Source organism: Anomaloglossus baeobatrachus, chromosome 8, assembly GCF_048569485.1.
Source record: "Anomaloglossus baeobatrachus isolate aAnoBae1 chromosome 8, aAnoBae1.hap1, whole genome shotgun sequence".
NCBI lineage: Eukaryota > Metazoa > Chordata > Amphibia > Anura > Aromobatidae > Anomaloglossus > Anomaloglossus baeobatrachus.
In genome coordinates this window covers 98,493,824-98,513,319 of record NC_134360.1, presented here as the reverse complement: position 1 = coordinate 98,513,319, position 19,496 = coordinate 98,493,824, and the positions used below count along the sequence as shown (strand labels likewise).

General features: G+C 49.5%; 1 protein-coding gene across 2 annotated transcripts in view; it reads right to left on the bottom strand.

Moving 5' to 3' along the window:
- Positions 1-19,496, bottom strand: part of UBN2 (ubinuclein 2) — a 228,306-nt gene that overhangs the window by 62,667 nt on the left and 146,143 nt on the right. For both annotated transcript variants that reach the window (XM_075321912.1, XM_075321913.1), the window contains 6 exons: positions 15,022-15,140; positions 4,967-5,080; positions 4,656-4,799; positions 4,520-4,570; positions 3,227-3,269; positions 1,386-2,987 (listed from right to left, as the gene is read on the bottom strand). In XM_075321912.1, the coding sequence (XP_075178027.1) occupies positions 1,386-2,987; positions 3,227-3,269; positions 4,520-4,570; positions 4,656-4,799; positions 4,967-5,080; positions 15,022-15,140 (2,073 nt within the window). The remainder of the gene's footprint in view (positions 1-1,385; positions 2,988-3,226; positions 3,270-4,519; positions 4,571-4,655; positions 4,800-4,966; positions 5,081-15,021; positions 15,141-19,496) is intronic.

Here is a 19,496-nt window from a genome sequence, read left to right as displayed (position 1 = left end):
AGCCTGCAGCCTCGCTCTGTGAGACATGCTGCAGAGGTGGGGGCTCTGTCTAGAATGGCTAGAATACCCAAGACAGGGGATCAGCCTGGGGAGACTCCCGGCTGAGGCATCTTGACCACTATCCACCACATAAGAACCGTTACAGTGTGTCGGTTCAGGCAATATGAGGTTACATGCAGAACATGTAGTGTACAGCCTTGGAGCTTTGCTGCTAGAGTGAGACATGCTGCTGAGGAGGAGGTTCTATGATAAAGAATTAACTCCTTCAGAAAGCCCTGAGAGTGAATAAAAGTGCACAACCAGAGGTTGTGACTTATCAGGCCGCTATTATGAGTGCCCTCCGGATTCCAAGCCTGGACCCCCAGCCAGATATTCACTCCCTCTGCACTGCAGAGCAGCCAGCGCCGACCAGTGTACTAGACGCTGAGAAAATGGCGCCAGAGTGAGGGGGGGCGGGGGTTAACCCAGGAGCGGGAATCGGAGGGCGAAGGAGATGTACAGGGGAGGGAATCATCTCCTCAAAAAGGAGTGTCCTCCCCTGTGCAGAGCGGCCGGCGGGCGGCTCTGCAGTGTCCCCCTGCATGACTGACATGCAGGGGAACGAAACGAAACTAGGCCGCGGCTGAAGCCGGGGCCTAGAGTTATGCATGCGGCCGAGAATCAGGCATCATCGGCGCGGTTCTCAGTAAAAACCGTGGAACCGGCCGGAAACACAGTAAAAAAGCAGCATTATCAAGCAATCACTGTCCCCCCCAATAAAAGTGCCCCACATTGCAGAAGGACCCTCTGAATAACGTCTCTATACTTAGCTTTGAGACGCAGGGCCCAGTCCCTGGTGGGGTGGGGGTTCAGTGCTCCTTCCAGCAGGGTCCTGCACAAGGGCTGCGGATGGAGGCCGGTCTCCTGCAAGGCAGTGAGAACCGTGTTGGCTCCAACTTCAAGCCAGAGCCCCTAAGGGATGGTGAAGGAGCGCGGCATTAAGGGCTCCTGCCCTGAAGTCAACCTTAACAGCACCGCCGCCAGGGGGGTGAGAAGGGACATGCCGGGAGTCCAGTGGACCCGCTTTTCTTCCAAATCTTTAGAAAAAATGAAAAATCAAAAAAGGATGCATGTGTGTGTGTGATCCTCCTGACACAAAGCAAGAAACTGGCTAGATCTGGCTAGCAGGGTGTGTATATGCTAGGAGGGAGGAGCTACACGTTTTTGAGTGTAGTAACTTTGTGTGTCCTCCGGGGGCAGTAGCTATACACCCATGGTTTGGGTCTCCCATAGGAACTATAAAGAAAAAACAAAACAACTTTCATCAATACGGTCTTTGGTTAAAACAAATAAATATATACATATCAAAAATTGCTTTGCTCATTAAACAATACTTCATAACTCACCTGAACAGTAGCTGCTGCAACAGGAGACACTGAGGCAGATGGTTGTCTGATAGGCATTGGCTGTTTAGTAGCACCCAGCGCTCCGCTCACTGTTCCCCCGGGAATATGAGTTCTATTTGAAACATTTGAATTCTGATTGGCTCTGCCGATAGGCACATTTAATACAGAGTTGGGAACTGGGGATTTTAGAGGTCCAGAGTGTGGAGAGTTCATAGACTTGGGAGAGGAGTTGGGGGCTTTTATAGGTTGGTTGGGTGGTTTTGCAGATTGACTTTGTATTTTGGGAGATGGACTGGGAAGTTTTCCAGTAGGGACAGGAGATGGAACAGGAGAAGAAATGGGTATTTTTGGAGAGGAGCTTGTCTGTCTGCTAACAGGAGATACTAATTTGGGAGAGGAGCTAGGAATCTTGGGTGGTGCAGAGGGGTTTCTCACTCCCTGAAAAACTGTTGTGCCACGACCAGATGATATAGGGCTTACTGTGGGAGAAGGCCGTCCAATGTTCATTCCACTTGCCAGTTTATGATGTGATGTATTTTGGGGGACAGAAGTACATGAACTGGAAGAGCTTGGAGAAGTGATAGGTTTGGGTGACTGAGCCATGGTATAAGGGGACTTAAAACCTGGGTTTGAGCAGTGAGCGCCAACAGTTTTTGACATTAAGTTACTAGAGGTAGAAGAGGCAGCTGTTCGAGATACAGGTGTGTGCTGGCTGCTCCCTGGAGAAGGTGAAGAAGGTGGTCTATAACCAGTATTTTTTTCAGGTGTCTTGATAATGGGTGATGTGGAAGAGATCTGGGGACTGCTGGTCAGGCGTACCACAGGGTTAGTATGGGATTTGCTTATAGTAGCTTGCAAAGGAGTAACATAGTTCTGCTGAATTGGTGTATTGACCTTGATGGTCTGCAAGGAAGAGTTCTGTATTTGTGATGAGGAGGAAGAAACATGGGCATGTGAAGAGGACGTTAATGGCACTGAAGTGGAAGATGGTGATGTGGAAGAAGCACATGCAGTTTTAGGCTGAGAAGCAGAGGATGCTTTCATTTTAGCAGGTGTAGAGGATGAGGATACCTCAGCTTGCAAAGACCTTTGCAGTCCTTGCTGAAGCAGCTTAGCCGGTAGTGGTTCCAATGACACTTTGGGATTCTGAATGGAAGAACCTGCAATGAGCCCAGACACCATGGTTGAGTGGGCTGTTGCAGGATCCTGGGGCTTCTTTGGTAAAGGGGTTGAGTGGCCTGCAATGAGACTAGTGGTATGATGAGGAGTATCAACCTTTTTAGGACCACCCAATGGCAATTTGCTCATGATAGAGGCTAGCTTTTCTTCTCTTAGGTTAACTTTTGGTCGAGAGGTTGGGGTTTCTGTGTGAGAACTGGATGAGGGTCCAGATCCATTGTTTAGAACAGCCAGAGCTTCAGAAATTGAATCTAGTGAAGGAGTTTTGAATGAAAGCTGTTCATCTAAGGAGTCATCCAGGCAAATAGTTTCAGAGCAAGTTGAGCTCGCAAGTCCTCCAATAGGCGTAACATTTAGAGAAGGTGCACGACCAACAGTAGGAATAGGTGTGGAAACTTTCTGTTCCTTTTTAGGACTTGATTCCTACAAAGAAATTACAAACATCAACTATATTAAAATATAAAGGACATTTTTCAATAATCCTCAGTAACATTTTTCAGAAAACACAATTAGAAAAAACAATTACTTCTATAAATGACCAAAGGCGTATCTACTAATTGCCCAAATACAAGTTGGAATAAAATTTAACAACGTAAACAAAACAAACAGTTTATGAATGGAATAAAGTCAATATTTATCTATAACTGTTAAACCTGGCATACCTTAACTTTGGGCTTTGGGACCAAAATAACTTTCTTCTTCGCTCTACAAGTAAAACAGAAAGACTAACACAGTTAATCAGCAATTAATTAGCCAGCAACTTAATTTGTACTCCTAAAGTAACAAAATCACTAAGTAACATTATAATGCAAACAGATAAAGGGGTTATGCGAGACTCTTATTCTCCCGCCCTCTATTAGGCTACGGACTTATTGGTAGGTAGTTGCCAACTATGTGCTTCCTCTGTGGTGTAACGATCTCTCAAGGCTCAGAGCAGTGACAGAGCCACTCTTGGTGGCGATTTTCCCACTTTCTGTGATGTCACATTGACAGGGAAGTTTCTTCTCCTCTGCACTCTGGATCAGTCGTCATTGCTGACATGTTTAGTTGACAGCAGACTCCCCACTTAACGCATCTGTGCAATTTACATGGTATTGCAAAGTTTTCTGCAAATTATTTTGATGCCCATTGCCTATGTGAGGTATCAATGTCACCGGCAGACATAACACTACACTGCTCTTTAATACAAGTTAAGAAGTGGGGAGACAGCTGTGAATCAACATGATGTCGGCAGTTCCACCCTGTCAATAAAGCAAAATAGAAGAGAAGGCATCTACATGTAAAGATAAGAGCTTAGACCCATAGAAGAAAAAAAACCCAAACCAAGATAACCCTTTTAACTTTAAGGATTTGGTCTGTACCATGAAGATCACCTAATTGTATGTGATTCAAGTGTATGTTTTGGAGGTTCAGCACTGTTAGTCTGAAGTTTAAGCAGTCAACCACCCCAAAATGCAGCGGTCATACACCTGTCAGGTGAGAAATGGAAATAGACTGGCAGTGGACCAGGGCATCAGTGAACAGGAGCTTCATTCACAAACCTGTGAATTTCAGAGCCAAAATATCTCAACTTTCCTTGTTTGCACAAAGCTTTCTATGGTAATTTGCATTCTGTGAAGTCTCTATAACAGCCACATTTCAGCCATCTAGTGGTAACCAGACTTCTCCCACTACAATATAAGAGTTCAGATAAGCTGTAGTGTGGGATGTGTCACACCATAAAGATTTTAATTTGTTTTCATAGCAATTGTCAGACTTGTGAATTGCTGGACTTTAAAGCAGACTTTGTACTGCGTATTACCCATTACCCAACCCATTTATAAATAAATCCTTTTTTTTTCATTAGAGGATAATAGCATATATTAAGACCAGGGTCTCAGTGAGCACTGCAGGCATCTTTGGCTTCACACAACTGTCAAAAAAGTAGACACTGTTCTGACCCTGTATATACTTACGGAGCAGAGGTGAGGTGATTATGTACACTGCGACTCTCCTTGAAAAGAAGTCTATAGACATTAAAAAAAAAAAAAAAAAAAAAGTTAAAGCATTAACTTTCTTTTAAAACACAGCAAACCTATATGCCTGAATTACCTGGACTGCATCCAGCCTTTTGGCCATAATGGCTTCACTTCAGTTTCCATAAAGTTCTTTAGATAGTCTTCTGCAGACTGACTTTTATTGGGTTCAAGCTCATAGCATCCCAGTTTAATCTTTACTAGATTACACAGTAAATTCCTAATAGGTGATGGATGGAAAAAACAAAACATGTTAAGTAGCAGCAGTCACTACCATACATGGATAATTTAATATATCTATGAATGCAAAGGAAGTAGGGTAGGCAGGATCCTTCCTCGTCATCACTTAGAAGCCAACCTCTAGCACTATGAGTGACACCATATTACCTTATTGTGTCATCCCAGTAGAACTTCTTCCTTGGACCCATCACTCTCTTTCCAGGCTTCTCTTCATCTTCATCCTCTGAAGGGTTACGGTCACGATCATCATCAGCTTGATGCCTATAGGTGAAAAACACAAAATTAAGCAAAGAACTGACCTTTTGCTAGTTTGAGAAGCACTGAGACACTTCGTTCATGGTGTAGCGGGCTGCTTGATGGCCCAGCTGCTCCTATTCACCCCTCCAATGAGGGGTGAAAGTAAAAATCTTGGTAAAAGGTGTGGGCATCTTCGAATATGTTCACACTAAGTTTTTGATTTTTTTTAGCAGAAACTCTCCAAATCAGAACTCCTCAAAAATGCGGAGTTTTTGCTCCAAACACTTAGCAAATATGCTCAATGACACACATTAAAAGTCCAGAGGCACCTTACTCTGAGATCAACAGGGGCGCTCAAAGTGCTCTTCACAATCCCAGAACTGTGCAGCCACAAAGTTCTCTATCTTCCTGCACAACACTGATGTATCTGATCAGGAGAGGAGATGAAGCTGAACCTTCATATCACTGATGGTGAAGGGACCTGCACAGTCTCACTATACCGCAGGCCCCGAAACAGAACAACACTGAACAGTGGAGATAAAGGACTGTCCAGGAGATTACTGACTAACAATACCTTTCTATATTACTGTCCTTTATGTTCAACACTAGGAAAAAAGAGAATTTTGTTACTTACCGTAAATTCTTTTTCTTGTAGTTCCGTCATGGGAGACCCAGACCATGGGTGTATAGCTACTGCCTCCGGAGGACACACAAAGTACTACACTCAAAACGTGTAGCTCCTCCCTCCTAGCATATACACCCCCTGCTAGCCAGTCCTAGCCAGTTTAGTGCAAAAGCTGAAGGAGGACATCCACCCACAAGAAGAGACAGAGTAAAACCCGGAAGAACCGGAACCTCTGTCTACAACAACAACAGCCGGTGAAGACACACGGAACAAGAAACCTGCCAACAGGCAATAGGGAGGGTGCTGGGTCTCCCATGACGGAACTACAAGAAAAAGAATTTACGGTAAGTAACAAAATTCTCTTTTTCTTTATCGTTCCTATGGGAGACCCAGACCATGGGACGTTCCAAAGCAGTCCATGGGTGGGAATAAACAGACAACTGAGAAGCAGGCAAACCTAACTTCACAAATGGGCGACAGACGCCTGAAAGATGCGTCTGCCCAAGCCCGCGTCTGCCAAAGCATGAGCATGCCTTGGGTAGTGCTTCGAAAAAGTATGCAAACTAATCCAAGCTGCAGTCTGACAGACCTACTGAGCCGTAGCCTGGTGCCTGAAAGCCCAAAAGGCACCGACAGGTCTGATCAAGTGTGCCCTGATCCCCGGCGGGGAAGGCACTTGAGTACATTTGTAGGCCTCGGAAATGGCCGACCTAAGCCAACGAACCAGGGTCGGCTTAGAAGCCGAGAGACCGCTACGCTGACTAGCGGTCAGCACCAGAGAGAGGTGCACCGCCTAATAACGGCGGTGCGAGACACATAGATCCGGAGCGCCCGCACCAGATCCAGGATATGCAACGCTTCCTCAAAGCGATGAACAGGAGCCGGACAAAAGGAAGGCAGGAAAATTGCCCCGGATAAGGTGGAAGCAGTAACCACCTTAGGGAAAAAGTCCGGAGTCGGACGGAGACCACCTCGTCTTGATGCAAAAGATCAAAAAAGGGGGTGACTCCGAAGAGAGTGCAGCCAGAACCTTCTGGCGGGAAATTATGGCCACTAGAAAGACTACTTTCTGTGAAAGATGAAACCAAAGAAACCTCCCTAAGAGGCGCAAAGGGGGGTTTCCGGGAACCGTGAGGACCGGATTAAGGTCCCAGGGCTCCATAGGCCGCCGGAAAGGCGGAATGATGTGAAATGCGCCCTTGAAGGAACGCACCGGAGCCAGCCGGACGATACGCCGCTGGCACACACTGACAGAGCCGAGACCTGTCCCCTAAAGAGGGATAGTCCTAGCTGTAGACCGGACTGTGGAAGGGACAGGAAGGTCGGCAAGGCCAAAAAGGTCAAAGGACACTTTGGAGCTCGAATCATAGTGGAGATGACTTCAGGAAGGATACCAGAAGTCGTCAAGATCCAGGACTCAAGAGCTACGCCGTCAATCTGAACGTCCAGAATTCTGGCGGAAAAAACGGACCTTTTGAGAAAAGGTCTGGACGGTCCGGAAGATGCCATGGCAACCCAACGGACAGAAGGAGCAGGTCAGGGTACCAAGCCTGCCTGGGTCAGTCTGGAGTATGAGAATGACCCGACGGCCCTCTTTACTGATCTTGCGCAGGACTCGGGACAAGAGCTAGAGGGTGAATACGTAAAAGAGACGAAACTGGGACCAAACATGAACCAGTGCGTCTGCCGCAAAACCTGAGGATCGTGGACCACGGTTGGACAGCTGAAATAGTCTGCCTCGCAGTTTTCACATCTAGGATGTGGGCTGCGGATACGGTGGACTAGGAGTCCCTCGTCCACTGAAGAAGGCGTTGAGCCGCCAACATTGCCAGGCGGCTGAGTGTCCCGCCCTGGAAGTTGATGTAGGAAAACGCTGTCACGTTGTCCGACTGGACTCGAATGTGCCTAGCCGCCAACAGATGGTGAAAGGCTTAGAGAGCTAGAAATACAGCTCTGATTTCCAGCACATTGATCCAGAGGGCTGATTCGGACAGAGTCCAAGCGCCCTGCGCTCCACGGTGGAGATATACTGCTCCCAAGGCGGATAGACTAGCATCCTGGTGAGGATCACCCAGGACGGGGCCAGGAAGGAGCGTCCCTGAGACAGAGTGGCCGAAGCCACCACTGAAACGAGCCCCTGGTCACTGGCGAAGCCACCACCCCGTGGAAGGAGGAAGTTCGCTTGTACAGCGGAAAACATCCAGTCTCAGAGGACGCAGGAGAAACTGGGCAAGGAATCGCTTCCATTGACGCCACCATCTGACCAGCACCTGTATTCGGTGTCTGATAGAACGACGTCGACGCCAGCGGAGGGACTGCTGTTCGACTAAGAGCAGCTTCACAAGTGCCGACAGAGTCTCGAATTGCGTCCCTGGGAACCTCTGGTTTGAAGTCAGAGTGGACTTGGACAGAATGACAAGCCACCCGAATTGGTTAGAGTAGCGAGAGTGAGCGAAGCACTCTGCTAAGAGTCTGCACTGGATGAAGCCCCGACAAGAAGACCGTCCAGGGCAAAAGATCACTGCCAATCCCTAGGGGTGCAGGACCCTAATCACAGCTGCCCCAATGAGAATACTCGAGGGGCCGTGGCTAACCCGAAAGGAAGAGCCACGAATTGGACCACTCCGATTACAAAACGTAGCCAACGCTGGTGTGAAACTGCGATTGACACCTGCAGATACGCATCTCTGATGCCGATGGCTGCTAGGGAATCTCCTTGGGTTCTTGATTGATCCGGTGAAAAACACACGGAACAAGACCGAGACTCCATGTAAAAACGCCACACCTGACCATGCTTGAAAAGCTAAAGATCCAGGTCGGAAGGCACCGCCCTCTTCGGGGATAGATTTAAGCAAAAATCTCAGAACCGTTCCCAGTCGGGAACCGGTACAATTACTCCATTGGCCTGCAAGAAATGCCATGGCCTGAGAGAAGGCGGCGGCCTTGGAACCGGGGGGAGTTGACAGACAAAATCTGTTTGGCGGGTGGATAGAATTCCATCCTGTAGCCATGGGAGATATAATCCCGCCCCCACTGAACGGAGACGTGTTAAAACCATACGTCGCCAAGTGGAGAGAGCCTGCCACCGACCAAGGAGGTTGTTGGCGTGGCTAGAAGCTGACTCAGTAGCAGCATCTCCTGCGGTCCTTGAAGACGCAGCGTCGAGCGCCATTTGGGTCTATGAACCTAGGCCGAGCTAGAGGGCGAGGCCGAGGGCTTAAGAACGATCAGATGGAGGAACGGAAACAACCGAAACCTCAACTGATTCCTGCCCTGGACAGGTTCCCTGGTTTAGGTTTGTGGCAAGGAAGAACTCTCCCCGCCAAGAGCTTCCTTAATTTCATCCAGTTGGTTCCGAAGAGACTGGTCCCACAAAAGGGAGCCCAGCAAGGAACTTCTATAGAGGCATCTGCCCTCCATTTCCGAAGCCACAGGAGCCTGCGGATAGCGAGGAAAGTAGCCAAGGCCACCGCCGTGCCGAATCCAGCATGGCAGACATGGCATAGGATGAAAAGACTGAGTCTGGAAGTTCAGGCAACCGTTTCGGGCATAGAGTCCCTGTGAGGAAATGCATCTCCTCTAGAGAAGCAGAGAAGGTTACAAAAAAACCGCACTGCTGTAAAGCTGAGGAGAACGAAGCTCCTGCCTCCCCCATACAGATTTGGCCAGAAGGACAACCAAGCGGACCGCAAAACCTTAAGTGAGGAGCCATCAGCCACTGACATAACGGTCCGGGCTGAGCCACCTGAGGTGAATGAGCCCACTTCTTGACCACCATTGGTGGACAGGGAAAAAACAGTCCTCAGAATCACGCTTCCTGGGAAGCGACTGTCAGAGCGGACCCTGGGCTTGGTCACAGTGGCCTGAAAACTGGAGTGGTTAAGGAACACACATTGTGTTCTCCTAGGCAAGGTAACTCCAGCGGATTGAGGTCCAGTACAAAATTAATGTACCGTGGGATCCTTATAGAGGTGCCGTCAGCCACTGATACAACTATCCGGGCTGAAAGGCTAGACACCGGAGGGACCACCCTTGGCGAATGAGCTCACTCCTTGACCACCTCTGATGGGAGGGGGAAACAGGCAGCAGAACCCCGCTTTGGGGTCTGACAGGACAGGCTGTGGGCTTGGACACAGTGGGCTGAAAACTGGAGTGGTTAAGGAACACACTCCTTGTTCCGTTAAAGGTATAATGATGCCTTTCTGCCAGCGGGGAATACTCCCCTGATACAGGCGGATGGAGGTCCAGTACAAGTATAATGGACGCAATCCAATCATTAGCATCTGCGTCACCTACGGGCGGATCAATGTACATAAGGTAGCGTCCGAGCCCCTGGTAGAGACATCCTCCTCGTCCAGTGAGTCAGCTCGTGAATCAGAGCTGCGGGACGGGGAAGGACAGGGGACCCTGCGTCTCCATGTCAGGAGGACGGGGTCTGAGACCAGAAGGAGAGTCCTCTGTGAGCTTTGCTGAGCGAGCTGTAGCAGAAAACGCCCTGAGAAGGGGGCTGCATGCTCAGCAGATGCCGGGACAGCCGACCCCTGGAAATAGGACTCCAGCCAAACCAGGGGTCAGCCACTGAAGCCGGAGCAGCTGGAGGGACCACTAATGAGCCTCCAAGCTGAGGGGCCACAGTGGTTATGAGCTCGGTACAGCCGTACGAGACTACCTGCAGTGGATAATAAAAACAGCCTGCAGCCTCGCTCTGTAAGACATGCTGCAGAGGTGGGGGCTCTGTTTTAGAATGGCCCCCAGCATATATAAACATAAAATAAGCAGCTGCACAAATCGGAGGTTGTGGCTGCCAGATCGTTTAAACAGACATGTCTGTGCCCCCAGTCCCTCAGCCCAGGCCCCCACTTGTCACAATGTGGAATCTGTGCCTATGCAGGCACAGAGAACGCTGAGAAAATGGCGACCGGAGCGAGGAGAGGGGGCGGGGCCTACTCTGAGAGCGGCAAATGAGGTAGCCAGGGGAGGGAATCCTTCCTCAGTGAGGAGTGTCCCTTCCCTATGCTGCGCAGCCGTTGGGCGGAGCCACACTGTCCCTCTGCCTGACTGACAAGCAGAGACAGTGGAAACCGAAACTAGGCCTCAGGCAAAGCCGGGGCCTAGAGTAAAATATGCGGCCGGCGTGCAGGCACCATCGGCGCGGTTCTCCAGTGAAAACTGGAGAACCGGCCGGAAACGTTTACACCTAACATAAAACACACTCCCCCAATAAATAAACATAAAGGACCCCTGGAAAGACCACTTTCTGTGGTAATAACGTCTCATATACTTAGCTTGTGAGACGCAGGTTGCCAGGTCCCTGGGGGGTGATAGCTCCGTCCAGCGGGATCCTGAGAAAAGGGCTGCGGATGGAGACCGGTCTCCTGCAAAGCAGTGAGAACCGTGTTGGCTCCCACTTCAAGCCAGAGCCCCAGCATGGGATGGTGAAGGAGCGCGGCATGAGAAGGCTCCAGCCTTGGAAAATCAACCTTAACAGCACCGCCGACACAGTGGGGTGAGAAGGGACATGCCGGGAGTCCAGCTGGACCCGCTTTTCTTCCAAATCTTTGATCCAGAAGGAAAAATCAAAAATCAAAATCAGAGAATGCATGTGTGTGTGACCTCCTGAAACACAAAGCAATGAACTGGCTAGGACTGGCTAGCAGGGGGTGTATATGCTAGGAGGGAGGAGCTACACGTTTTGAGTGTAGTACTTTGTGTGTCCTCCGGAGGCAGTAGCTATACACCCATGGTCTGGGTCTCCCATAGGAACGATAAAGAAATTTAAATTAACAGGAAATTTATTTTTCCCATTTCTGATGCCTGGAAGTGCATTATTGTAAGGAAAGTCCTGCAGTCCAAAAATAATCATTTCTTTGAATGTTCCTAAAATTTTCTCAAATCAGAGATAAGTTTCAAACGGATAACTTAACGAGCACTTAGAAAACTACAAATGCTTTACTCTGACAAATATAAGGATTTGCATTGTGAAACAGATCTTCAGTAAGGGACACGTCAGCCATTATAAAGCAGTTTGTACGAGGGGCTGCTGATAAGTCCTTAGTACAGCTGAGCGGATCCGGACTGCAAAAGTCCAGATCCGCGCGGCTTCGGGCTGAGAATACCAGCCCCCAGCTGGCTTGATCTTTGCTGTGTATCAAAATTAGCGGGGGACCGCATTTTTTTTTTAAAAATAATAATAATAATAATAAAGCAGCACCACCGACACAGCCACGCACACTTCTGACAGGAACGTGCATGTGTTTCTGAAACACATGTACGTTCACCATACTGACCCGCAGACACTTGCACTGCTTTCCCTGCCCACCGGCTGTCCTGCCACCTGTGATTGGTTGCAGTCAGCTGACACGCTGCAACTCAGGGTGGGGGTGCGTCTAACTGCAACCAATTACACACGCCGGTGGGCGGGCAAAACAATGAATATTGAATTGTCGACTCCGGAAGGGAAAAGCGTGACCCGGAAGGAGTTTGCTGCCATGACACAGCCTCAGGTGTGTACACCGCGTGCGCTCCTACCCCCCCTATCCCCTCTACAAACAGTTTTAATCTCCGGATTCTGGTCCCCATAGACTTACATGGGCACCGGAATCCGGAGTAAATCCGGAATTTTTTTTTTCAATGCGGCAGTGATCCACCGGTCCCGGATTTTGACGGGTTCGATCAATTCTAGGCTTTAGCTTTACCTAGAAAGAAAATAGATAGGATGATGAAACTTTACATTTATTCCTCATACTCTTCACTGATGTCACCACAATTCTTACATCGGTAGTCCTAGTTCTGTGAGCCTAGCAAAAAGAAGGATTTCAGTTGTGCCTCAAACCAGGCATCCGTAGCAGCCATCGCATCAGAAATGGTGTGAAATTGGGTACCCTTGAGGTGTTTCTTCAGGTTTGGAAACAGATGACAATTGGAGGGAGCTAGATCTGGTGAATAAGGTGGGTGGTCAATTAGCTGGAAGCCCAGCTCTGCCGGTTTTGCTGTGCTTGCTTGTGCAGTCTTAGCGGAGGCGTTGTTTTGCAGGAACAAGATTCCTTTGGACAGCTTGACGCACCTTTTGGCCTTCAGAGCTGCATTCAATTGTTCCAAAAGTTCAATGTAATAATGTAATGTTACGAGTAAATGGAACACTTTTGAAGGTAGTCTACTAGCAGCACGCCCGCCTTATCCCAGAACATAGATGCCATTGGCTGATTTTTGCACCCTGAACGTCTTTGGACAAGGAGAACCACTGTGCCTCCACTCTTGACTACTCAAAGTTTTCAGGGTCATACATATAAATCCAGGTCTCATTCATAGTGACCAGTCGATCCAGGAAGTTCTTATCAGTCCGGTAATGCTGACAAATGGACAGAGAAAGTTTCACTCGCATGCTTCTCGTTCTGTTGTCAAACATTTGGGCACCCACTTTGCAGATAGCTTTCTCATGTCTAAATGTTCATGGATAATGACACAAACACATTCACGGGAAATCCCCATGATGTCTGCTATTGCTTTAGCTGAAATTCGGCGCTTATCCAGTAGGAGGTTGTGCACAGCATCGACGATCTCCGGAACAACCAACACACTCGGTCGTCCAGGACGTTCCTCATCATTGGTGCTGAATTGGCCAGTGTTAAATTTGGCAACGCAATTCTTAACTGTGGAATATGTGGGGCATTGAACCCCCTATGTCTGCGACATATCACAATGAATATCCTTCACGGATTTTCCTTGGAGAAACAAGAATTTTATCACTCCTCTGCTCTCAGTTGCTGTGAATATCGCATTAGACTCCGTCATTTTGTTTTCCCTCCTGCGTAGAACACTTGTTACTATGTGGTTCCCATTGGACCCAGTCTCCGTATACATGTATTTTTTGTATCTCCTATATCATGTTCTGAACTGGGGATTTTAGTAGTACGATACTTATATATTTCCTCTGTTCATTGGTTGTCCTTACTTCCCACTTGTTTCTCCCTGCTGATGACCGTGCTGCTGTGCACTTGTACTGTTTCCTGGGTGACGTGTCCCCAGGAACGTGTGAGCGCGCTGGCGGTACTGGTCGTTTTGGGTACTGGATGTGCGCTTGGGTCCCCTACTGCGCATGTCCCCTGCCAGACTTGGCTGTGAGAGGTGCAGCGTGGTTACCGGAGTGACGCGTCCCTGATACTACGTGGGCTCTCCGGCCGAGGAGCGGGGCGGTACTTCCAGGATTTATGACAACTTCCGCTTCACTGGTTACTAAGGAGACACATCCTCTTTATCCAATACGGGTAATGTAGCCAGGGGGGCGGCACTTCCGGGACTGACTATAACTTCCGCTTCGGCGGTTGCTGAGGAGATGCGTCCTCACTATCTAATACAGTATTGTTACCAGGGGATTGGGCAAGTAGCTTGCACGCCTAATCAGACTTCCGGCCTGGTGGCCGGTACACCACACCTGCTAACCATTATGCTCTAATGGAGGGGCTATTTAAAACCATCAGAGTGCATTCATCCCTTAGGTTCCCCTCCTTGAAAAAGCAATACCTCTGCGAAACGTGCATTGGTGGTGATCCTGTGGTTCTATATGGGGGCTCCATATTGATGTGGGACTGGACCTTTGCTACCCTTCATTGCACTTGCACTTTAGGCAAGAAGCATGGCCCTTTACTTTAATGGTTGCCTTTTTTAAGTTTATTTTCTGACTACCTAATATTAGAAGATTAACTCTGGTATATATCTACTCCATAACTTTTTAGGCAAATTTACATTTTGTTGAGGTCCTTTTTTTCTGTGATCGTCATGACCTCCCCTTAACCATTGTCGGGGAGGTCATGGTGATTCAGGGTCTCAGTCCAGCCCCTTGCACTTTACATTTTTTTATGGGTTTATCTGACTTATTACTCTATATTCTTCTCCCTCCTTTAATATTTACCTATATTTTGACATGATAATTTTCATCTGTCCTATTTTTCTGTAGATCATAGGAGGGTAAGATATATTAAATCATTACCCATAAATTACTATGCCCCCCACCTCTTTTCCTTTATGGTAGAATCTTATCCCTTGATATTTTGTCTGTGTGATTTTCAATAAAGAATTCTAATTTTTGCACAAATACTCCTGTTCTCCTTTGTCGATGTCTGTTATGAGTAGTGCTGGCACTGACTCAGCCTTATTTGCGCTATTTAGATGGCTCTCTTAGTGAGAATTGTGTTTCTAATGTGTAGAACACTGTTGCCATAAGCAAACAAACAAAATTTTTAAAACATATTAGACACATAAGGCTTCCATGTGATAGAACATTTGTTACCATAGAAAAAAAAGATCACAAAGCCAAAGACTTAGCAGCTCCTCGTATACGTACTTGGCATTTCTAGCTTGATTATGTGCTTGACACTCTTCCTGGTATCTGGTCAGCTGGCCAGGCATCACAAGGCTGATAGCAGTTTTTAATTTTTGTAATGGTTCTTTCAGTCGATCATCCTGGCAAAGAAGAGGGGGAAAAAAACATCTTTAAAATACTGAATTAGCCAATGTAGAATAGTTTACAGTCGTAGATCATGTAGATTAACAAAAATTACAAGTATTTTCTAGGTTTAAGATATTTATGACTTATTCTTAGGATGGGTAATCAAAATCACATTGGTTGTGGTAAGACATCCAGCACCCCCCAACGATCAGTTTTTTATAGCAGTAGCAATGGCTGGATGCAAATAATGAATGAAACCAGGACAACACAGCTCCATTTACTGTGTAGGGGCGATTAATAGACACTGCTTCACAGCTCCAATTGAAGTCACAAGGAGGTCAGCGGCATTACCAAAAACTGCAATTACACAGAGTGGCGCTGTGTGGTCCTGGGCCAAAAGCAGAAGAGGGAAGCCGCAGACTGGCGATTTTTCTAAATATCACCTATAAGCAAAAGTGGTACAATTGTTCCTGACTGCCCACCTAAAGGCCCATCTTTCCAGAAAAAGATGGGTCACAACTTCTGGGTTTTGGGATCTTAGCATGCAGAGCGGGATGCAAACCAGCATTCATGGCCCTCCTCGCTGTGAGAGCAAGATCTCACTTGTTACGGTAACCCAGTGCTGCTGCATACTTTACTTTGTGGTTACAGAATAGTTACCAGTCTAATTAAGTTAACGATGCTTGGTAACCGCTTAGTTAAATGAGAGCTCGCTCTTTCAGCGGTCATGGGGGATTGTAGGATCCCACGATACACACCAGGATCCCAGACGTTCAAACCCAATGTTTACTACAAAGTCCTTTAAGGAATATTAGAGACCCATGTGACCAAATCACCAGTCTGAGGCTGTCCACTCTATTCTTAAATAAAAAGGGCAGCCCCAGATTGGTGACAAGTACTCTGTAGTTACTTTCTTACATAATCTATCACATGGAGACAAGCTCTGACCACCACAGTTTTAAATGCTGCTGTCTCTTGATATTATAAAAACAAAAAAAAAAAAAAAAAGAAAAATGCAGAATTGCATCTTTTTTTCTGCAATTACAACAAATTGAAAGGTAAAATTAATGTGGTCATTCAAACCTATAGTAAGCTCAATTCGCCATAATACATTAGTCCTGTGTTCCCAGAAGCAAATTTTAGCTTTGTAATCATGCAAACTCAGCATTTTTCATAGAACAAAGGACATTTTATCACCAAAAAGTAATACCAATGCCATCAAGGGGTTTTATAGCGAAAAAGAAAACAACAGGGCAGAAAGGTGACCAAGTCAGATTTTACTGGCCATTTCCATTGAACTATAATAGCTTGGGTCCATGTTATACATGATACTAACCTCTCTCTGCCCAGTCACAGGGCAGTAAGGGCTTAGTTTCTGTACCACAATATGGGGCCACTGAAAAGAAAAAGATTCAACTAATTCTGTAACAATTAGTTCTTATACTGTTATATAGAAAGAAAAATAAAAAGTTATTTATCTTGAATTAAAAAAGTAATATACCGTATTTTTCGCTTTATAAGACGCACCTGATTATAAGATGCACCCCCAAATTTGGTGAAGGAATAGGGAATTTTTTAATAAATGGGGTCCGTCTTATAATGCCAGTGTCCGTCTAACAAATAATATAGGGTATATGTCCCTCATAGCCCCCTCATCCTAAAATTAGCCACCTTAATCTGGATATGGCCACCTTATATTGAACACGTCCCCCAGTAAGGCCCACTGTGGCCAGGCCCACTGTGGCCAGGCCCACTGTGGCCAGGCCCACTGTGGCCAGGCCCACTGTGGCCAGGCCCACTGTGGCCAGGCCCACTGTTTGCAGGCCCACTGTGGCCAGGCCCACTGTTTGCAGGCCCACTGTGGCCAGGCCCACTGTTTGCAGGCCCACTGTGGCCAGGCCCACTGTTTGCAGGCCCGCAGGCCCACTGTTTGCAGGCCCGCAGGCCCACTGTTTGCAGGCCCGCAGGCCCACTGTTTGCAGGCCCGCAGGCCCACTGTTTGCAGGCCCGCAGGCCCACTGTTTGCAGGCCCGCAGGCCCACTGTTTGCAGGCCCGCAGGCCCACTGTTTGCAGGCCCGCAGGCCCACTGTTTGCAGGCCCGCAGGCCCACTGTTTGCAGGCCCGCAGGCCCACTGTTTGCAGGCCCGCAGGCCCACTGTTTGCAGGCCCGCAGGCCCACTGTTTGCAGGCCCGCAGGCCCACTGTTTGCAGGCCCGCAGGCCCACTGTTTGCAGGCCCGCAGGCCCACTGTTTGCAGGCCCGCAGGCCCACTGTTTGCAGGCCCGCAGGCCCACTGTTTGCAGGCCCGCAGGCCCACTGTTTGCAGGCCCGCAGGCCCACTGTTTGCAGGCCCGCAGGCCCACTGTTTGCAGGCCCGCAGGCCCACTGTTTGCAGGCCCGCAGGCCCACTGTTTGCAGGCCCGCAGGCCCACTGTTTGCAGGCCCGCAGGCCCACTGTTTGCAGGCCCGCAGGCCCACTGTTTGCAGGCCCGCAGGCCCACTGTTTGCAGGCCCGCAGGCCCACTGTTTGCAGGCCCGCAGGCCCACTGTTTGCAGGCCCGCAGGCCCACTGTTTGCAGGCCCGCAGGCCCACTGTTTGCAGGCCCGCAGGCCCACTGTTTGCAGGCCCGCAGGCCCACTGTTTGCAGGCCCGCAGGCCCACTGTTTGCAGGCCCGCAGGCCCACTGTTTGCAGGCCCGCAGGCCCACTGTTTGCAGGCCCGCAGGCCCACTGTTTGCAGGCCCGCAGGCCCACTGTTTGCAGGCCCGCAGGCCCACTGTTTGCAGGCCCGCAGGCCCACTGTTTGCAGGCCCGCAGGCCCACTGTTTGCAGGCCCGCAGGCCCACTGTTTGCAGGCCCGCAGGCCCACTGTTTGCAGGCCCGCAGGCCCACTGTTTGCAGGCCCGCAGGCCCACTGTTTGCAGGCCCGCAGGCCCACTGTTTGCAGGCCCGCAGGCCCACTGTTTGCAGGCCCGCAGGCCCACTGTTTGCAGGCCCGCAGGCCCACTGTTTGCAGGCCCGCAGGCCCACTGTTTGCAGGCCCGCAGGCCCACTGTTTGCAGGCCCGCAGGCCCACTGTTTGCAGGCCCGCAGGCCCACTGTTTGCAGGCCCACTGTTTGCAGGCCCACTGTTTGCAGGCCCACTGTTTGCAGGCCCACTGTTTGCAGGCCCACTGTTTGCAGGCCCACTGTTTGCAGGCCCACTGTTTGCAGGCCCACTGTTTGCAGGCCCACTGTTTGCAGGCCCACTGTTTGCAGGCCCACTGTTTGCAGGCCCACTGTTTGCAGGCCCACTGTTTGCAGGCCCACTGTTTGCAGGCCCACTGTTTGCAGGCCCACTGTTTGCAGGCCCACTGTTTGCAGGCCCACTGTTTGCAGGCCCACTGTTTGCAGGCCCACTGTTTGCAGGCCCACTGTTTGCAGGCCCACTGTTTGCAGGCCCACTGTTTGCAGGCCCACTGTTTGCAGGCCCACTGTTTGCAGGCCCACTGTTTGCAGGCCCACTGTTTGCAGGCCCACTGTTTGCAGGCCCACTGTTTGCAGGCCCACTGTTTGCAGGCCCACTGTTTGCAGGCCCACTGTTTGCAGGCCCACTGTTTGCAGGCCCACTGTTTGCAGGCCCACTGTTTGCAGGCCCACTGTTTGCAGGCCCACTGTTTGCAGGCCCACTGTTTGCAGGCCCACTGTTTGCAGGCCCACTGTTTGCAGGCCCACTGTTTGCAGGCCCACTGTTTGCAGGCCCACTGTTTGCAGGCCCACTGTTTGCAGGCCCACTGTTTGCAGGCCCACTGTTTGCAGGCCCACTGTTTGCAGGCCCACTGTTTGCAGGCCCACTGTTTGCAGGCCCACTGTTTGCAGGCCCACTGTTTGCAGGCCCACTGTTTGCAGGCCCACTGTTTGCAGGCCCACAGGCCCACTGTTTGCAGGCCCACAGGCCCACTGTTTGCAGGCCCACAGGCCCACTGTTTGCAGGCCCACAGGCCCACTGTTTGCAGGCCCACAGGCCCACTGTTTGCAGGCCCACAGGCCCACTGTTTGCAGGCCCACAGGCCCACTGTTAGATATCGCCCCCATGTTGCTGCTTTTAGTAAAATAAACTCCTTACCTTCTGCAGCAGTATCCCGTCTGGTGTCACCCTCATCGGGGTTGAGCTCCTCCAGTGTCTCCTGCACTTCCTACTTCCTGGTTCTAGTGCCAGTCATGTGATCGGGACAGCAGAGAGAGATCTCTGCGTGCAAGATCACAGCAGCAGGAGGGAGACCGGGCAGACACGTTGGAGGAGGTGAGTAAGAGTTTATTATTTTACTATGGGCAGCAGCATGGGGGCCATAGCTAACACAGGGGGAGGGGGCATGTGCGATCAAAGGTA